The sequence below is a fragment of the Paroedura picta genome, chromosome 7 (assembly GCF_049243985.1).
Source record: "Paroedura picta isolate Pp20150507F chromosome 7, Ppicta_v3.0, whole genome shotgun sequence".
Lineage (NCBI taxonomy): Eukaryota > Metazoa > Chordata > Lepidosauria > Squamata > Gekkonidae > Paroedura > Paroedura picta.
Window position 1 is genome coordinate 92,857,002 of NC_135375.1, and position 21,293 is coordinate 92,878,294.

The 21,293-nt window shown below is 43.5% G+C and overlaps 2 protein-coding genes across 3 annotated transcripts in view; one reads left to right on the forward strand and one right to left on the reverse strand.

The window, feature by feature from the left end:
• Positions 1–21,293, reverse strand: part of LOC143841291 (uncharacterized) — a 188,566-nt gene that overhangs the window by 42,667 nt on the left and 124,606 nt on the right. The window lies entirely within an intron of this gene.
• AMTN (amelotin) lies at positions 1,104–19,839 on the forward strand. 2 transcript variants are annotated; one of them, XM_077345411.1, is made up of 11 exons: positions 1,104–1,229; positions 1,330–1,399; positions 7,441–7,485; positions 8,809–8,865; positions 9,433–9,519; positions 11,145–11,228; positions 12,480–12,536; positions 14,605–14,706; positions 15,802–15,837; positions 17,749–17,775; positions 19,156–19,839. In XM_077345411.1, exons 2-11 carry the CDS (start codon positions 1,346–1,348, stop codon positions 19,654–19,656), a joined length of 1,050 nt encoding a protein of 349 aa, XP_077201526.1. In that variant the 5' UTR covers positions 1,104–1,229; positions 1,330–1,345; the 3' UTR covers positions 19,657–19,839. The 2 variants fall into 2 exon arrangements, with proteins under 2 accessions (XP_077201526.1, XP_077201527.1); XM_077345412.1 differs by lacking the exons at positions 1,104–1,229; positions 1,330–1,399; positions 7,441–7,485 and adding an exon at positions 8,337–8,503.

Genomic DNA, 21,293 nt, shown 5'->3' on the forward strand with positions numbered 1-21,293 from the left:
GCAGCTCTACATGCAGGGTGACAACCATGGGAAGGGCCCTGTCCCATAATTAAGAGACTCAAACACAACATTTTTGGGTGCTCCCCCCAAAAATAAACCCCTTTGGAAATTAACATCCAAAAATCAACATTTTAACTCTATCTATAGGGTTCTAGATATAGTATAAAATCTGCTACATATTTGGGTTAAGCCTTCCTCTCCCTGAATGTAGAGTTGCCTTGCTAAGCACGTGACATGGGGTGGAAAACGGGCAAAATCACATGCTTCTTGCTTTACTGCAGTCTACAATGGCAGAATTCCTTTCCTCCAAAGACCCTTCCAGACCCATTGCCATATTTTATAACCTGCTTTTCTCCAAAGTGGCTTACAGCACACTTGTCTCTATGTTATCCTCACAAAAATAGGTTCGGCTGAGAGGGTAATTGACCCACGGTCACCCAGCAAGCCTCCGCAGCAGAGGGAGATGACACTCTAACCCAGCCTTTTTCAACCCTTTGACCATGGAGGAACCCCTGAAATAGCTTTTCAGACTTCAAGGAGCCCCGGAAGTGATGTCAGCTGGCTATGCCCCTGCCACGCCCCCAGAAATGACATCATCACCTGCACACTTAGCCCTCCTTTTGTTCCCTCCCCCCCGCTTTTACTACTACTATGGCGGCTCTGTCTTATGTAGGCCAGAAAGAAGAGTAGGAGCCAAGAAGACAGCCCATACCCCCCATACCACGCCACTTCAGAGCTCCCGTGGACCCCCCGAGGGGTCCACTGACCCCTGTTTGGGAATCCCTGCTCTAACTCCTGTCCAACTCTGCCTGTGTTATTTGGCTCCCCCCTCCCCCCAATGACCAAACTAGGTGAGAAGCTTGTTGATCTCAAAATAATAAGATAAGGTTTCTCTTGAGGAAAGTTGGTTCAATTGTCTTGAGCTCATTCTCAATTTTATTCTCTGTCTGATGCTGTTCCATCCGCCTGAGATTCCCCTCAGTGACCACAGACACCCTGGGACATAATGATGCTTGCTTATAATAAGATGTTGGGCACAGCGTGAAACAAAAAAAAATGAGTTCATGTGGGTTCTTCTCTGATGACTGCCTCTTTAGGGGAGAGTTTAAATGCACGCAGGAGGGCTCTGCCTCTCAAACAGCTCGCTGCCCCAAAGAGAAGCATTTCCTCCGCACAGTGGGACCCAAGCTATTTTATTATCCCCTCCAGTTTTGCTAGACAGCCGTACGGTAAGAGTTGCGTCGGGCACCGAGACAGAAATTTGCACGGTGAGTAACGGCACACTTAAAAGACACCGAACAAAACAGGATTTCTGATTCCTTCACACAGGTACCAATTTTGAAACATGAAGATTGTAATTCTGTTCCTCGCGCTTCTGGGATTGACAGTTGCCTTGCCAGTAAGTAGCTTTTAATTTTCTCAGCTTGCTTGGGGGGCAGGGGGCAGGAGAGATTAACACACACGTCTGGTAAATGCAGAAGAGTAACAAACAGGGCAAGTGGGGTTCGAATTAGGGAACTTTGGTGCGGCTACCTCGGCAGTCTCTGAAGCCTGAGGCACTGTGACACTGACCTCTTATGCACCGCCTCAGAGTTCAGTGATCGCTGAGGAGACTGCATGGTGCCAAAGTGCACATCCCTAGTTCAAATCCCACATCTGTCATAAAGCTGCACAGGGTAAACTTGGGGCAGTTACTCCCTTTCAAGCTGTGTTGCCAAACCTTCCCTATGGGGTAGCTGTGTGGATAAAATGGAGGTAGGAAGATCCATGTATCCTGCCACGCACTTTGGAGGAAGGATAGAAAAATGATAAGAGGGTCTGTATTTGTATGCACAGAGTGTCAATCCTTGTGTTCTGCAGATCTAGAGCTCTGGCAGCTGAAGGACTTGGGAAGGTTCAGCCTAAAGCAGAGGAGGTTGAGAGGAGACATGATGGCTCTAATTAAGTATCTGAAAGGTTGTCACTTGGAGGAGGGCAGGGAGCAGTTCCTGTTGGCAGAAGAGGATAGGACCCACAGTAATGGCCTTAAACTACTTGTAGAATGATACTGACTAGATACCGGGGGGGGGGGAATTCACAGTCAGAGTAGTTCAGCAGTGGAATCCCCCTCACTGGCAACCTTCAAGTGGCTGGACAGTTACGTATCATGGATGCTTGAGGCTTATCCTGCTTTGAGCAGGCGTTAGACTAGATGGCCTGTTTGGCCCCTTCCAACTCTATGATTCTAAATCTAACCCTGAATAGGCACTGGAGCCACCTCTCCCCATGTGCAATATGGCTACTTCTGCACTAAAATGTTATGAAGAAATGTCCAGTCTCTAGTTTTGAGTGTTTGATGCAAAACCAATGACATTTGCCATACATTTCTAAGTTCTGGCATTTGGGCAACACACGTACCAGATCTCAGTTCTTTCAGTGGCCTGAGATTATTTTGGACATTTGTGAGTACACCTCTTGTTCCCACTCATAGGAATACGTTCTAGACTCCCTTCCAATCAGGTCTAGTGGAGCACCATGATCTAGACATGCCAAATTTCAGCTTTGTGGATTGCCTAGAACTACCTTAATCTCAGGGAAGTGGGGGGATACAATTCTTGCCAATGTTTCACATCCAGACTTAGCAACTAAGCACGTTTGCGTCTCACAGCCTTCTGGATGCTCTGAAAGTTCCTTAATCTTTTGGAGACACAATCTGAATTTCCTGTGAAACTTTTCATATATTTGTAATAACTGGAATACCTCGGACCACAGATGCACTAAATAGGATAGCACAAATCAGGAAGGAGTTTTGCATTATTCTAAATTTTTTAAAAAAGATTTAAATCTTTAAAAAAAAGAAAAGAAATAATATCACCCAGAAAGACATGAATTGCCTGGACTATGGCTGGGTCAGAAGAAGTCCACCTAACGTATTTATATAAAGACACTATTTGTTATCTTACACTGGTTTTCCTCCCAGCAGTGTGCTCTCATTTGTGATGCAGCCCATGCACACCAAGGCATCACAGCCAGATAAGCAAAAGAAAGAGAGGCGACCTCTTTGGTATACGTCCTCCCTCCTTGAGACAGTATTCTTGCTGCAGCATAGTGAAGGTGACGGGGGGAAGTAGGAGCAAAGGAAAGCACTTGTAATCCCATGATGTCCCTATCTTGCCAGTGAAATTTCAGTGAATATCTAGAAGGCCAAAGAGCAAGGGATGGAAATTACTGTCTAGCCCTGAATCCCCGACCTTAGCAAATTGTTGCCAGCTCTCCAAACTCACCGCTTAAGGCAGAAGGCTCAGCAGGATTTCCCAGCAGACTTTTAGGATGCTTTTCACCACTCCTTTAGGGTGCTTTGAAACACAACTTGTTTTTAGGGGCAGAATAACACAAATCTCAAAACAACCAAAGCGTCATCTCTGTGGATGTCTAGACTGCCAGTTGCATTTTCTTTCTAAATGCACGAGAACAGCAGGCAGAAAGTTCTCATGAGTTCACTTCTGTTAATGATTGGCAGTAGAGGATAGGACCTGCAGTAATGGTTTTAAACTATGTGGAGTATGGTACCAGCTAGATATCAGGAAAAAAAATTTCACAGTCAGAGTAGTTCAGCAGTGGAATCGGCTGCCTAAGGAGGTGGTGGGCTCCCCCTCACTGGCAGTCTTCAAACAAGGGCTGGACTGATCCTTATCCTGGATGCTTGAGGTAGCTCCTGTGTTGAGCAGGTGTTGAACTAGATGGCCCCTTCCAACTCTTATGATTCCATGATATTATTAACAGTGAATAATACGTGGATGTTCCTTTTACAAGTGACAGAAGAGTTGCAAGTCTCTAGTATCACAAGACCCAGAAGCATCTGGAGGTGTAAACATACCTGTGGTGGAGGGGTTAGAGTGAGACTAGGATTTAAGATATCTGGATTCGAATTTAATTAGTCAGCTTATTAATACCCCACTTTCCTCCTCAATGGGGACTGAAAGCAGCTCACAGTATTCTCTTCTGCATTCTTCAAGCTGTTGGCCTAGATGACCCTGGAGATCTCTTCCAACTGTATGATTCTATTATTTTTATCCTGATAACAACCCTGGGAAAAGGGGTAGGCTGAGAGCAGCCCATGTCACCTAGCCAGCTTCCATGTCAAAGGAGGGATTTGAACATGGGTGCCCCAGATCCTAGTCTGACCTTCTAACCACTATCCCTTGCTGGCTCACTCTGGCCATGAAGTCCCCTTGGGTGACATTTGACCAGTCATTCTCTCTCAACCTAACTTACCTTACATGAAAACAAACAAGAGTCATCTGGCATCCTAAAGGCTAACACTTTTAATTCAATCATAAACTTAAATGGACTAGAGCCCTCTTGGTCAGGTGAACCTAATAGGTTAAGAACGGTGGCCTCTAATCTGGAGAATTGGGTTTGGTTCCCTGATCCTCCACATGCAGCCAACTGGGCAATCTTAGGCCAGTCACAGTCCTGCTAGAGCTGTTCTGACCGAGCTGTCAGAGTTCTCTCAGCCCCACCTACCTCACAGGGTATCTGTTGGGGGAAAGGAAGGGAAGGCAATTGTAAGCTGCTTTGAGACTCCTTTTGGGTAGTGAAAACTGGGGTATAAAAACCAACTCCTCTTCCTCTTCTTCTTCATTAGGCAGACATACAGGGGCAGATGGACCATGAAGGCCAACAAGAAAAGTCCCCATGGGCCTCCCTATGATGGGGTGCCCCAGCTCAAATATGGCAGTCTTTGACTTGTGCAGGGTAGTAGCAGCCGGGCAGGGCAGGAGGTGTGAAGACCCACTGAATCCCATGTGGGGTAGGGAAAGGATGTGTACAGGACCCTCCTGTCCAGCCCTCCACTGTGAAGGAGATGCTCTTTCTCCCTCTCTCCTTCTTCCTTTGTAGGGTGGGGCCCTTGTGGCAGGACATTTTCCCCTCCCAGTCCCCCCTGGCAGACAGAGTTGCCTCAAATAATTGTAAACAAGTCCCATGGAATGCAGGAAATGCAATGTGAACTATAATTAAGCAAAATTTCAGGGTAATCAAGAAAAATATAGTCATGAGGGGGGGAATGAGACTAGCCCATCCACTGTAGAACTCTGAGCTCCAAGAAAATATGCAATATTATTACATACATACTTTGAGCAGCAAGATGTTCTGATGTGAATGATCTCCTTTCCCCTGGGTTGGCCCTTCTGGAGGACAGAGAGAACTGGGGACTTACTGATTGCGTGTGTGTTTATCTAATAATATAAGGCAATAGCACAAGTGGACACTAAGAAGGGGGGTGCAGACACCTTAAGACATTCCTTCTCTCTCTCTTCCGGAGTTAAAACTATTCTTCAGCTGCTCACAAACCCTGACCTGCCCCTTCAGTCCACCTGGGAAGGGTTGGCCCCTCCAATGGGCATAGGATTGCCAGCTCCAGGTTGGGGAAAACCTGAGGAGTTTAGGGTTGGAGCCTGCAGAGGCCGGGCTTTGGGGTGGGGAGGGATTTCAGTGGAGTATAATGACATACAGTCCAGCTTCTAAGCAGCCATTTTCTCCAGGGGAATTGATCTCAGTTGCCTGGAGATGAGCTGTAATTCTAGGGGATCCCCAGGCTCCACCTGGAGTAGGGTTGTCACCTCTAGGTTGGGAGATACCTAGGGACTTTGGGGGTGGAGCTGGGAGAGAGCAGGATTTGGGGCAGAGAGGGACCTCAGTGGAGTAGAGAATGCTGTGAAGTCCCCCCTCCAAAGCTGCCATTTTCTCCAGGGGAACTGATCTCTTCCATCTGGAGATAAGGTATAATTCCAGGGGATTCCTGGGTCCCACGTGGGGACTGGCTTCCCGACACTAGAGGCTGGCATCTCTAGACTGGCACCACATGAGCAGAGCTCTTTCCTACCAATGAATGCCCACAGAGATCAGACCCCCTAGCATTAAGACATGCTTTGGCCTGGGATTTGCCTCCAAGCCCCTTAAGCTAAAGCATTTCACAACAATAATGAGACTTGGATCTCGCAGCCATGTGAGAGGAGTGAATGGACACTGGAAGGCAGCCTGAGGAAATGAGAATTTAAAAATGTCACCCACCCAATCCTGCCACAGACATCATGTCACCCCTTCCCTCCTCACAAACTTCAATTGCCACACCAGCTCTGCTAATTTTATCAGGCAGAAAGATTAGATCTCTAGCATTCTGACATGTTTCTGTTTTACTTATATATATCCTTTCGTTCTATTATTCTAGTGAATAAATGATTTATTTATTTAAAATTATTTAAATAAATAATTTATAAAATAAAAGGTAAAGGTATCCCCTGTGCAAGCACCGGGTCATGTCTGACCCTTGGGGTGATGCCCTCCAGCGTTTTCATGGCAGACTCAATACAGGGTGGTTTGCCATTCCCTTCCCCAGTCATTACCGTTTACCCCCCAGCAAGCTGGGTACTCATTTTACCGATCTCAGAAGGATGGAAGGCTGAGTCAACCTTGAGCCGGCTGCTGGAATTGAACTTCCAGCCTCATAGGCAGACAGCTTCATTTCTACTGCCTTACCACTCTGCGCCACAAGAGGCTCTATTTTTAAAATAGCTGCAGACAATTCAGGCATCCCAAAGTGGCATGGCAAACATTAGGCCATTTCAGACATTAAAAAGTATTAAAACAATTAAATAAAACACATGGACATTCAAACACCTAAAACACACACAGGGAGAAGAGCTAATAATGTTTAGGCAGGCCACACCAAACAAAACCCCGAACAAAACATTCTTCTTCAGCCACTGGTGGGAGACAACAATAGACTGCTCTCCCCAGGGAAAGAGTTCCAAAAGGCGCCACTCCTGAGTTGTGCCCCTTCTTGAGATGCCACCTGTCTAGACTCTCAGTTCCAACCCAAAAGGTAGTTCAGAAGGATACCATGACTGAGAGGTCCAGGAGAATTCGAAAGGTCACATTCCCCTTGTCTAGTTCCCAGTGAAGGCCATCCACCAAACCTGTAACATTCCCACAACCGGGCCTGGAACCAGACTTGGATGGGTCCAAACAAGCCACTTCATTCATGAATCCCTGAAGCTGGTCAACCTATGCTGTTTCACTGACCGGCTGCATAGTGTAGTAGTTAAAGAGCAACAGACTCTAATCTGGGGGACCGGGTTGGATTCCCCACTCCTCCTCCCCATGCAGCCAGCTAGGTGACCTTGGGCCAGTCTCAGTTCTCTCAGAGCTGTTCTCACAGAGCCCCAACTACCTCACAGGGTGTCTGTTGTGGGGAGAGGAAGGGAGAACTTTAGGACTCCTTTGGTTAGTGAAAAGTGGGGTAGAAAAAACAGCTCTTCTTCTCTTCTTTGCTTAAGAATGGTATATTACAGAGTGATATTTGACTGATTAATTTTGAGTGATTAATATTAACAACAAACAAAATGATGCTAAGATATATTTTGATGAACTACATCTGGAACTCCCTTCCTTCCTCAGATAGACCAGCTGAGTAGAGCCATTGCGACAAGCAACAGCAGAGAAGTAAGCAACGTGAGACTGTGCATTTTGTTGTTAGAAAAGATTTTGTTTTTAATGTCACTAGATCAGCCTTTTTCAACCTTTTGACCATGAAATATTTTTCACGCTTCAGTGATCCCTGGAGGTGGTGACCAATCAATCGGTCAATTGCGGAGAAAGAGACTAGGCCTGTAGAGCAACAGGGAAAGTGGGCTCCAGTCATGTCTAGTGAAGTCAACCAACATTCCAAATTTCTGGGAAAAGCCCCATAACCCCATAACCCCAGGAACTCTAGCTGAAAATCCCTGATCTTGATAAACGATCTATCAATGTGAACAGCCTTGGTTCCTCCACCTCCCTGATCAGGTGAAAAACAGTACCCAGGCTGTGGATCCTGGTGGCATTGTCTCTGCCTTGACTTTTCCCAGTGTTGACAGTCTGGTCCCCTCTTCTGCCCATCTGCTGGTGCTCGCAGGCATGAGCTAACAAAATCCTGGCATTTTGGGAAGGTCTCTGGTACTATTGTACAGAAATAAGTGAGGCTACAATGCTGCTGTGCTGTGTACTTGATCCTCACTGGTACATCAGGATTTAAACCAGCCCACGATGTGCAGCCAAAAGGGATACCTAGCAAAATGCCTTGCAAAATTGTAGCTCCTGCAAATATCTAGTTTCTTCTTTGATGTATTCATTAGTGATGAAAAGGGTGCATAATAATGATTAATGATTGTGTTTGGGGTGAGTATGTAAGAGGGATTATGATGCCATTCGTGTTCATGCCTTGCCTTTTAGTAAACCTGTTTTCTAAAAGTCCAGGGGTCCCCTTTCATTTTGAGTCTGTGGCACTTTTGGGGCATGGGGAACGAATGCCACCACAGAATGACAGGCAAGGGGGTCCCATCACAAATATGGTGACAGGTTTCAAACTAAACATCCCTCATCCAGTAGGGGATCGGAAGCAAAGGCCTCTCTGAAAGGCCTCAGCAGAAGCAAAGACCTCCCTGGAATCCTCATGAGCCACTTCCTGTCCTGATCCAGTGAGGTATAGGAGATTTAGGGTTGGGTCTTTGCTCTGAAGGAAGGGATGTTTCCTCCAAGAAGCAAATGGGCAGCTGGACACCAAATAACAGGTGCCATATCGGGGATCACTGCCTTAGTCAAAACATTTGTTGTAAAGCTGGTGAATGGACAGTTGTATGTTTTTGGGGAAAACAGCTGTATTACAAGGAAAACTTTGCCTACAAATGGTAAATCATACAGGACAAACAGTCCATGTTGCTTTTGTCACAATGAAGAATTTAAATATGTCACATACTGCATAAAGCCATCTACCATTCAATTTATCAGATATTACGACTGATGCAAAGGTTCAGAGCCATGGGAAACAATCCGCAGCAAACACAGGTACTGCAAATACCCCTTTCAAAACCATTGATGAAGTTTAATTTTGCTGAGAAAAGTCAGGTCAGGCACAGCAGACTGTGCGGTCTCGAGAATTTTTAATCGTTTGCTGCAGAAAAGACAATGATACAGTTCTGTATTTGCCTCCACCGGGTCAGAGCTAAGTTAATTTGCTACTGAATTTGAAATGTCGATTGCTTGGGAGAAAACACAGGAGGAATTACAAGGGAAACCAAAGGAGGTACTCAAAAAGGCTAGTCAGGGGATGGTGAAGGGGAACTTGTGCACTGCAAGTTTTCAAGGCAGAAAAATAGGAGCCTTTTGCCCTGTTTCATTTTGGAGGTTTGATCACTACAACCCCAATCCACTATATAGATATATGTCTTTTCCATGAGTGAGATCAGAAAGTGTTGGGAACGGGAAACAGGATTTTGAAGGAACGTTTTAATATAACCATCGTAGTGCAGTTTTCTTTCAAAGGGAAAACAGAGAGTAAAGGGAAGGGTGATCCTTCTTCTTTTCAAGATCACACAGTTTTGTTATTAATTATTGACTGTTTTCTGATGGCAGCAAAGATCCGTCCCTGCTTATGGACTGCCTCCAGCAAAGCTGGTCCCCGATCAGACTGCATTAATAAACCAGCATCTTCCGAATGAGGTAATTTGCACAAATGCCATCCCCTGTGAAGATTCTTTCTACGGAGGCTGGCATTAGGACTGAGACAGGGCAGAGAAAATATCAGACATTGGTGCTGACTTCTGGCCTTCAATGAACAGGAAGCCCATGTTGGGAAGGAGAACCCTTGTGCCCAAGTCCAGTAAACAAGGCAATGTGGCTAGGCTGAGAGCGAGGAGTTCACAATCCCTAGTCAAAAGGGCTGATGTGGAGACTGGGAGCTGAGGTTCTAGTGGCTCCAGTTCTAGAGGGATGGTGGCACCTGGAAACTTTTGTGAAAGGAGTTTCTGCTACTGTGTTGTGGTGAATTACATATCCGCGTGCTGTCACGTTCCATACTGGAAAACTGGTCTCCGTCTGCAAAGATAATTCTTTCCTTACTGATGCCTTTATACATGGTTTTGAGTGTGCAGAAGAAATAAGGGTCCTTGGATCACAATGAGCACCTTATGTAATAAGTCTGTGGGTTCGGTAGACACTGACTAGAAGTTCTTTGAAAAGCCAGCTCTTTTACTGAACCTAAACACCAGCCAAACACCAAACAAGGCACAAGGGAAAACCAAAAACGTATATACAGTTTGGCTAGCCTGCCAAAGAACCTGATTGGTCCTTAACGGGCACAGTTCATTGGTCCATAAGGTTTCTCAATTAGAGTCTCTGATTGGTTGTTTTACAATCCTTCGTTTGCATGGCAGTCTGAATTAGCACAAGTTATATGACATACATGACACTATGTATTCATCCAGAACTGCTTCCCTGTTTCTTTGCCCACCTGGTGTTAAGATATCTAATGCCATAGCATCCCCTGAGCTCTGAATAGGGTTCACTGGCGTTGATTAGGAAGCTGAAGCTACTTCAACGGTGACAATTTATGCTTGCCAGGGTTCCTCTCCGGAGTAAAATGCTGTTATTTTAACAGCCCATTCACTAACCCAGAAATAGATATTCAGAGTCCATGGTGGATCCTGTGGCAAAAGGTGTGCTTTGCTGGGGACCAAAGTAAGGATTCCAGGTATGTCCCCCTCTGTGCCGAAAACAATGGAGCTCCAGGTAGCACCTTGTACATCAACAGATGGATTGGGCCTCTATGCTTCGGAACTGGAACACTTGATCTGAAGGACACTGATACTCCTGGCTAATTATGTGGTAGGGAAGAATGGTGACATAGCAGAACCCGATTTCATTGGCTCTCGGAAGCTAAGCAGTAATTGGACAGGGGGCTGCCAAGGAAGACCCTGCAGAGGATGGCCATGGCAGGTCACTACTCCTTCTTCTTTGTCTTGAAAGCGGCTTGCTGGGGGTTGTCATAACTTGGCTGTGGTTTGACAGCATTTCTATACGAAGGACTCAGTGTGATTTCAGAGCAGAATGCTTCTATTCTAAAGTTATTTATTTGGAAATAAGTCTCATTGATTTCCACTGGATTTACTTGTGATGAAAGACTTTTCATGGCTGTTTACTCAGATATAACTTTGGGGGGGGGGCATGTTGCCTGAGAAATAGCTAGATCTTTCAGGCTCTGCAATCCATATTACTCACAACTCATTTGTCAGATTATATTTTTAAACTGCTTGTTGATCAATATGACTCTTTGTCATTTTTGACAGGTGACTCCACTTGAAAGGCCATTTGTAAATTTCCCAGTGACTCTCCCCAAATCCCCATTAGAGCTAGGAGCAACAAACTGGCAGGTAAGAAAGCGTGGGATGCCTACAGAAATTTTGTTTGGGTTACGCTATTATTTTTCATTGAACTTTTTGTTAGATTTCTTTAACATTACGGCATTACATGCTTGGAATCTTTACTGTATTTGGAAAAAGGTTGTGTTGTTTTCAGTGGCAAACACATTCCTGCCTGTAACTTCTTATCCTATAACAAACTGGAACAAAAATCCTTGGCCTATTATACGAAAAAGTGTTGCCAACAACCTGGAGAAAAAAAATAATTTCCTGCCTCTTTAATAAAGGCTTAATGCATAGAAATGATTAGCTGAAGCGAATGGAGGTCAATAGCATAGATGTGGTTTGTGGAAAGGTATAAGAAGCCAATGCTTATGTCAATCAAATGGACTTCTTATCTTTCTACTCTCAGGATCGACCTTTATGGGGTTCAGGCGAACTAGGTGAACAATCCCATTTGGGTATCATAATGCTTCCGGGATTCCCCTGAGCATATCAGCTAGTGTAGAACTTCTAGCACACCCTTCCTCCCTTCTTCTTCAGAAAAGTCTATACTGAAAGAACAAATTTAATGTTGCCTAGGCCCTCAGTGTGACTGATGCCTCCAAGTGGCTGCCTTATTTATTGAGGCCTGCTTCAGCCCTCCTGGCAAGACTAACATTCGGCAGTTGAACTTTAGGAACTGTTGTTATTAGGCCACTGCTTGTTTTCAGATAAGTACATTCTGGGAATGTCAACATTATTTGTTTATTATTTTTTTACTTCTTTTAGACCCCACCTTTCTCCCCAATGGAGACACAAGGTGGCTTTTATAATTCTCCTCTCTTCCTTTTCATCCTTACAACAGTCCCATCAGGTTGGTTAGGCTGAGAGTGGGTGACTGGCTCATGGTCACCCAGCGAGCTTCTATGGCAGAGTGGGGAGGATTTGAACGTGGTCCTCCCAGGTTTAAGTTTGACACTGTAACCGTGACACCATGCTGGTTATCAATGCACAGAGTCCACGGAATGGTCAACGGTAGTTGCCTGAAGGCATGTCATGTGTGATTCTGAGCAATAACCATAGATAGGTGGAGATTCACTAGTTTGAGGCAAGCATGGAGTCCTGAACAGGTCTAATATAACTTCCAGAACACCCTGCATGAACATGACAAATGACTCTTGCTATTGCTTTGCCTGGACAAGATTCTGATGTATTGGGACTATTCATGATTTTGTAGCATTCACTTTACAAACCAACCTTCAGCCATTCCTTGTTTTGCAGCCTATCCCTGGTTTCACCTTGCCATATACCCAGATGATTCCAATAGACATCAATACTGTAAGTTCCCCCCTGCTTTCTAAAGAGCATTCCATTTGTTCTTTACTTTTTATTTTTATTTTCTGCAAGGTTTTCTTTAAAATTGACCAGCAAAGGTTCTGTCTCAGTGTGTGAAGACTAGTGCAACACAAGGACACAAGTTACTGTGGATGAGCGATAGGGTTGTGAGTGTCCTGCACAGTGCAGGGGGTTGGAGTAGATGACCCAGGAGACCCCTTCCAACTCTGTTATTCTATGATTCTATGATTTGGTTTATAGAATGCTGTGTTGGTATCAGAAGACACCATTTTGATTTCTCCTTATGCAAATGTTCGGTTTGCTTGAAAAACATGAATATTATGCGTACTATCTGTTCTCATTCGTAAGGGATTCTCTGTATTTTCTGGTATGCCCCCATTATGTATTTGGACCAAAGGGAACAAACAAAAAGATTGTGTAATCTAGTAAAGTAATTTACTAGAGTTGCTGTTTTTCAAGTGTCTTTGTCCCCAAGACCTCTAGAAGTTAAATCTTTGAAAGGGATGGTGGTGCACAGGCAGGGAATACAGGCAAATGAGCACTGGAATGCCATTAAATTAATAACTTGTCAGGTTACAGACTCCCACTGATGAAGTTACTTTTGAAATTACTGGTAATATGTTAAAGAATGAATATTAGCTATAGCATACCTTTGACTAGAAGAACAAAAAACACATCTTTTAATCAGTGCAGAAAAAACTACTGCATAGTAGGCTGAAAAGAACCTCCTATAATTATGCATGCACTAAGGATTCTGAGAACGTATGAGAATACAGGTCTTATTAGAAGTGTACAAGGTGAAATGTTGGATGGGCATATTTCACGAAGCTATATTCAAATTTAAAATAAAAGCATGTTTTGAATAAGAAGGATTTTCTACAGTAAGAGGAATAAATCAGCAACAAATTGATATGTTTTGAACGTTTCCCCTATTGTACATACTATTTAAGTGGCTATACAAACTTAAAATTACCCATGGTGTAGCTTTAATGGTCAGGTTTTTAAAAAACAGATTTTGTCAGGTTCTCAGTGTCTTATCCTACTCGGAATTTAAGGGGCAGGGGCTGAGTTGCAGCATGTGACTTCCATGCCCCTTGGTGACCTATTTATCACAATGAAGAGCAACATTAAGGTCAAGGAGTAAGTTGAAACTGCCATCAAGTTGCCGACAACTTTGGTGACCCCATAGGGTTTTCAAAGAAAGGGATGTTCAGAGGTAGCTTGCCGTTGCCTGACACTGCATGGCTACCCTGGACTTCCTTGGTGGTCTCCCATTCAAATACTACTCTTGGTTGACCTTGCTTAGCTTCTGAGATCTGATGAGTCTGGGCTAGCCTAGGCTATTGAGGTCAGGGCATAAAGGCATAGAACACTATATAATTAGCTTCTCCCCAGCTCAGAGGCTTTTAAAGAAATGAAGAACCCCCCTTCCCCCACAACCACACCCATATCCCTTGTCAATTCCAGTCCTAAGTAAAGCGCTTCCAAATTCTGGCCCTACATTGACAAAAGCAAATCCATTCTTAAGGGACGTGAAAGAGCAATGCTGGATATAAAAGTGCAATGCTTCCTGGATGTGAAAGAACAGTGCTTCCTGCCATACCTGTGAACCATGAAAAACTGAGCAAACAGTATATATCATAACAAAGCAAGCTCACTATCAAAAGCCCCCTTTTTTTGCCTTGGATTTAAATGTACCTTCTTAAAATTATTTCAGAATTGTTAAGAGACGTTTTACATAAGGACATTTAATTGTAAGAAGTCCTTAGGGATGTCAGTCCCCAGTTGGGACCTGGGGATCCCCCAGTCTTACAGCTCATCTCCAGGAGACTGAGGTCAGTTCCCCTGGAGAAATTGGCCACTTTGAAGGGTGGATTCTATACCATTATACTCCATTGATGTCCCTCCCTGCCCCAAATCCCACCCACTCCCAGCTCCACCCCTAAAGTGTCCAGGGATTTCTCAACCTAGAACTGGCAACCTTCAAAGTCCTCCATATTTTTTTGTATTGTATCTAATGGATTCCAATTCTCCTCTGGTTGTCATACAGCTTACTGCTCTGCTGGGCCTCCCTTCAATACAAACATTGCCTATAGGAGGAGGTGGAATAAATACTCCACAGCAGATGTTGCCACCACCACCTCCACCACAAGTAAGTCTTTTATTATGGTTTGTTGGTAAAAATATTGAGGTTGATACTGGTATTTTGATTTCTAGCAATATCTTAGCTGGCAAAAAATAACATATGACTGAATCTTTTTGTGGAAACTGGTCAACTTACACTAATCTCCCAGTCAGAGCTTGTTCAGCAGAGTGAGAAAATTGTATATAAAAGCTGCCAGGTGATAACAGCAGGTTCTTATTTATTTTCTTCTTATTTCAAATGATAAGGAACATCGTCTTCCCTAGTAAAACTGAATGCGTTTACTCACATACTGGAGAGATTAAAATGGGTAGCACAATAAAATCAGAGTTCACTAGGACCTTTAAGACCAACAAAGATTTATTCACATACTGGAGAACAAACACAATCTTTAACACTAACTTTTTCCCTGAGGTAAAATCTGGTCTTCAGATACACAATTTTTTCTTTTGTTCACATCAAGTTAACAATCTGGTTATAATATTGTTACATTTGAGATTCACAACGCAGCAGGCACACCTTCCCCCCCCCCACGGCCCGGAGGTGGCGATGCTGAGGTCTTCAGCATTTGAGAAAGCTGCTCACAATCTGTAACCCACCTGCAGGTTGAACATTGTTGAGTTCACCCATTACTCAAACTAGCAAGCTGGGGTAAAGTCACCACAACCACTCCTTCCTCTCTATTGCTTTCTAGGTCCTATCATCTCACCCTTTCTCTATCTATTGTTACATGTTTTGATGGTTTGTTGTGCAGTTTGTTGCATTATGGCTGCTGCAGGTAGGGGCAAAGGGCAGCATAGTTCATGTGCCTGCAAGAGTTCTGCAGAGGAAAGAATTTTCAAAGATACCAGTTTTCTCACTCCTGTACAACAAACCACTCCTGCAAAACAAGTCTTAATGGAAGAAAGCTCTTGCTATTCCCATTTACAAAATGGCTCAAAAATGTTTTTACCCAGCATTTACTAATGTGAAGCATGATTACTATTTCTTAATAGCTGTGTTAATGCAGTGTGTAGTTCTAATTCCAGGGAAGGAAGAATCAGTCTTATCTGCAGTTTACCAAAACAGTTGAACAACCTCCATATAATTCTGTTTTTCATGCAGATGCTGCCAATTATAATTACACAAATGGGACCACAGGTAAGAATGAAGGCATAAATAAATGCATAGCCTATGTTTTTAAACTACAGGTGATTCCCCCTTCTGCCTCAAAAGTAGCTTTTTAGATACATCTGCTTTCCAACAAGCATCCTGAAGGAAATACATATGGAATGTGAGTTAATCATCCCACAGATTTAATAAGGCTTTTTCACAAGGAGCTTATGAAAGTGTAAAATTGCACTAAGTGGCCAGGAAGGGGTATAGCATTGGGGTTAAGAGACTGAGATTGTGAAGTCTCCATTTCAAATCTTACCTTTGTCATGAAGTATTTGCAATATTGGTATAATATGACAACTTCCTTTTATTTATTTGTATAAGCCCAGCATTCTCCAAGAAAACTGGGACTCCCTGGTAAATAACAATGAAACATCATAAACACAAAAATAATCATTAAAATAGTCAGCAACATAAATTACAGAGTTGATGTAAAGATAGATTATGGGTTGGACCAAGCCAGTGGTTTCACTCAACCTCACCTAATTCCCCCTCCCTACTACAATCCTTGTCTCATGTCTTATCTATACAGATCCCATCATCCCAATCATTGTCCTTTTGGTGGCAGGGGACCTCCTCCTTTTTTCTGGAAAAAGTGGAAAAGTGGATTAGATCCAACCCCATATTTGCAAAGTGCCTTGAGTGCTCAAAAAACTCTATTGAAATACTAGATATTTATTATCCTCATTTTGTCATTGGTAGCTCAAAATGATAATTTTCCACATTTAAACTGGAAGTAAATTTTCTGAGACCATATATGTGGTGGAAGAGTTTCACTTTTCTTCATAGGATGCTATACAGTTTACCTGCTCAAGACATGGATGAGGGTCATCTTCATGATACTGTCAGTTTTCCACGTTGGTTAATTGTTCAGTGTAAGGAAAAGAGGCTAAAATAGGATTTGGAAATATGATTTTACCCATCTTTTAGTCATCAGTATTTTAGACCATCACAAATGACTTGAAATGCTGGGTAGAAGTTTTTGGTAATATAGCTTATATATTGTACTGCCACTTGTTGCTAATACTAATTTTATTGTTGGGGTTTTATGGGATTGCTAAGGGTATGTATTGCCATAAGGCAATCTTATTGTGGTACAATACCTGCTAATAAAGAGCCTCTTGTGGCGTAGAGTGGTAAGGCAGCAGACATGCAGCCTGAATGCTTTGCCCATGAGGCTGGGAGTTCAATCCCAGCAGCCAGCTCAAGGTTGACTCAGCCTTCCATCCTTCCAAGGTCGGTAAAATGAGTACCCAGCTTGCTGGGGGGTAAACGGTAATGACTGGGGAAGGCACTGGTAAACCACCCCGTATTGAGTCTGCCATGAGAACGCTAGAAGGTGTCACCCCAAGGGTCAGACATGACCTGGTGCTTCACCTTCAAGGGTAGGGGATGTTTTATGGGATGTCTTTATGGGTCTTGATATTTTGTGATCCGCTGCAAACCAGCTGTGCTGGGAGCAGCAGGATAAAAGTATGATAAATAAATAGCATTCACTTTATACAAGTAATTGTTCTGCCGTTTCTAAAACACAAGCCAGTATTTCTCCCACACCCTTCCTCCTTGACACTCTAACTAAGGAACTAACTTTTCTTGGCATGGAAATAAAGCTAGCTGAAATAGCTGGTGAGTTTCAAAATTTGCCAAACATCCCGATTTTGCCTTTTGATGTCCATGTCTGAGCTCAGAATTCATTGTGGAATCCCAGAATCAAAGATATGCCTGTTTCAATTTGTTGAATGAAATAGATATAAAATAATGCTCCAGGCCTGAGTTTTGCAAGTCAGCACTTAGGAGATTTTGTAAGACTTTCCTTTTACTTAAAGAAAAAATCTTCCCAGGTTTTAATTTTTCTTGCTTCTCTCTCCCCTCCCCTCTTTTTGGTGTGAATTTTAGGGTGCAATGGCCAGTTCAGAAGAAGTGGTAAGTAGCTTGCAACTTGATTTCAACAATGATCTTATAATATGGTTTGTCAGAAGCAATCAACATACTTAGCCAATCAGCTTACTTGACCTACTAACTATTATGACCTTTTGAGGTACTGCTGCCACCAGGATGAGATGCATTTCATGCAAACAGGGAAAACTGCAGGATTTGGTGGTAGTAGGGAACTTAGCATTCCTTTTAGATAATAGAACGTTCATAGTCCTTATCGCAGTGAAGACAGAACCTTTTTGTGGGATCATGACTGGTAGATGAGACAAATCAAGCCTGAACTCTCCTTAGACACTAAAATTACTAAAGTGAGGCTGCTGTACTTGAGTGACTGGAAAAGACAATAAGGCTAAGAAGAGTTGAAGGCAGGAAGAAAAGAGGGAGCCCTGACATGAGATGGTTTCACTTAAGAAAGGAAGCTCCAGCCTTTTGTTCGCCAGACTTGAGCAAGGCCATTAATGATGGGATGTTTTGGAGGATGTTAACTCATATGGGCAACTGTAAGTCAGAAGTGTCTTGATGGCACTTATTTAATTCAATATCATATGTTGATGATATACCAACATAGAAATATTTTAAATATGCAACATACCAAAATACAATTATTTTAAAATGCTACAAAAACATTTAAAATACAGATATTAAATGTAAATGTAAAAAAAACCCCATTCCCCTAAAACTGCCAAAACAAAGCCCTACTGTGCTGGATGGTACATTCAGATTGTGAAAGAGGAGGTGGGCTACATGGGAGAATTTATTTATCCAGTGGAAATCATCCAGATGGACTTAGGCAGGGAGGCCCATTAGCATCCTGATCTTACTCTACTCAAGGCCTCAGCCTTAGACCTGGCAGGACAGCTGTGTCTTACAGGAGCTGTGGAACTGGTCAAGGATCCACAGGACCCTGATTTTGCTAGGCAGAGCATTCCACCTGGCCAGGAGCAGGGCCAGAAAAATAATCTTGCCCTGGTGGAGACCAGTCTAATCTTGGCACACACAGATAGGACAATGACAAATGAAAATGCAGGCACCGTATGTGTGTATGTGGGGGAGGGATTGCGTAGTAGGATTTCTAATGGACTTCAGCTCATCACCCGGATCTCTTTGGGATAAGGGTTGTGGCTCAATGGAGAATCCTCTGCTTTGCATGCAGAAGATCCAAGGTTCAGTCTCTGGCACCTCCAGTTAAATGACCCAGGTAGTAGGTGATGTGGCCTCTGACCCTGGAAAGCCACTGTGAGACAGAGTAGACAGGAGTGACCTTGATGGACCAAGGGCCAGATTCAGTGGCTTCATCAGAGTTCTTCTGTGATTTCTGCTTATAGTCTAAGATTCTGACATGCATTCTCTCTCTTTTTCCCTACACAGAAATCACTTTCTCAGGTTTTTACTGGGTATATTATCCCTGGTATGCCCGGAATACTGTTCCCTTCAGGCCAGTCTGAAGCTGTCCCTGATGGTTCAGATATACTTCTTCCAGCAGGCCAGGCAGGATCCAACCCAGGCAACTCAGCTCAGCTACCATTACCAGAGGGCACAGCTGATGCTACAGCCCTCGCAGGCATCCAGAAGATTTCCCCGGCAATGAACGATGACCTGAGTGGGACGGCCAATGGGCTGCATCCAACTCCCTCTGGGTTTAGACAGCCAGGTTACGGTCATGGTGTCACCGAGGATCCATTTGCAGGACCCACTGTCTTCATCAAATTAAACATGGAACCAAGTGAGCTTCGGGAGCCGCCTACAACAGCTGCAAGATCTGAGGATGACAAAATCCTAGGTGGCCATACTTTGGCCCAGTCACTCGTGAGAGGAGACAGCCATATGCCATTAACCACCCGGGAGAGCAAGCTGTTAAGAGAGCCATAAAGAAGGATTGCTGAATGCCATGTATGGAGTGCACTGATCATTACTGCAGATGTTGATGTGCCTATACTAACTTTTGTTAAATTTAGAGTAGGAATGACAGAAGGCTCCCCCCCCCATGTTATGATTATTATTTGAATGAAATTTGAGACTAACCGATACCTAACATCCTAACCATCATTCACTTACGGTCTTATCTTGTTTTCTTCTGAGATTTTACAGAAATGTCCTTCTTGCTGCCTCTTTTATGAAAAAGTAAAGGAAATCGTTCCAACCGTTTAGCAGTGTAAGGCAGGGAATCCCCCGGTAATGATTACAATTGTCATGCAGCCACATTGCAGTTTTATAGGTATTGATGTAACATTTCCTGCTCTAGGTCTGTGGAATGAAGACAGTTTATTGCCGCTGGGTCTATAAGATGGAACAGCACTCCATTCCATCATTTGATTAACTAGGTCGGCATCCACACAGTGCCGGAAACTGACTTATTTTTGCTGAAGTGATCTGGTCTTTCCTCCAGTTCTGGAAATTCCTAGGGATTTGGGGGACTGCCTGGGGAGAATGGTGTTTGGGAAGGGGAGGAATATGATGCCACAGTGTCTAAATGACTGTTATAATGCAAAGTAGCCTAATATCCAACACAGGAGTGATGCAGCCTAGTCAGTCTGAAGGCAGTCTGAGTTCAAGCGTATTTACTATATTCCATGGCTTGAAAGGATTCAGTGGCTAGTGGTGTGTGCCACATATTTCTTTTTCTTCTGGAAATCTCAGTGTGCCATATCCCAGCTGTAATTGTTGAATGAACCATATTTCAATAAAAATATTTTCAAAGGCATAGGGCTGGATTTGAATGTATTATACTGTTTCAGGTTTCAATCATGCAGGTATGGAGCAAAACTACCTTTTGTTACGCAATATTAAGACTCTTATGGTCATCATTATTTTGCCAAAAAGAGCCTGCATGAGTGCAAAGTTCATTCTATCCAACAACCCGAATTGAGTATTCAGGATGGATCCTAGTCTAGCCCAACAGAGTAAAGCAGAGAGAAATGCTGTTGCCATAGTGTCCAAAACTTTCCCTGTATGGGGTTTTGCATTGACCAGAGATAGCCAAACTCTGATTCACTGAAAAGCCACGGTTTAGCTACTCCTGGCATAGATTATGGAGCCTTCCTTCTCTTGCAGATATACCAGGAGCACTTGCTTATGGCTTCTGTCATGTTTCATTTTTGCAAAAGAAATCAAGCAAGTCACCAAACATATTAAATAACACAAACTGCCCTCATTCAGATGAGCAAAGTTCTGAGTCAGTGAACATCTCTGTAAATATATTTCAGTATGCCACTCAGGTGGCCATGGGTGTTAGATAACACTGGGTGCTTCCACACCTGCTAAATATGACACTTTTGATCCACTTCAGCACCTGTTTGTAAGTGCCATTTCACCCAGTGAAATCCACCGAAGGTGGATTGAAAGTGCATTATTTAGTGTGTGTGGGAAAAAAAACTGGAGCAAACTTTACTATAAGGTGGTTATCACACAGAGTGTCTTGAAATGCAATATTGGGTAGTGAGCCAATACTGGATTTGGCTTTGGGTTCAAATCCCACTTTGGCTATGAAGTTCACTGGACTTATCCTC

Bases quoted from the DNA above. Each gene is read 5' to 3' on its own strand.
- AMTN (XM_077345411.1), top strand. From the start codon at position 1,346: ATGAAGATTGTAATTCTGTTCCTCGCGCTTCTGGGATTGACAGTTGCC. The intron at 15,838-17,748 runs GTAAGAATGAAG...TGTGAATTTTAG, and splicing joins TTACACAAATGGGACCACAG to GGTGCAATGGCCAGTTCAGA. The intron at 17,776-19,155 runs GTAAGTAGCTTG...TTCCCTACACAG, and splicing joins TGGCCAGTTCAGAAGAAGTG to AAATCACTTTCTCAGGTTTT.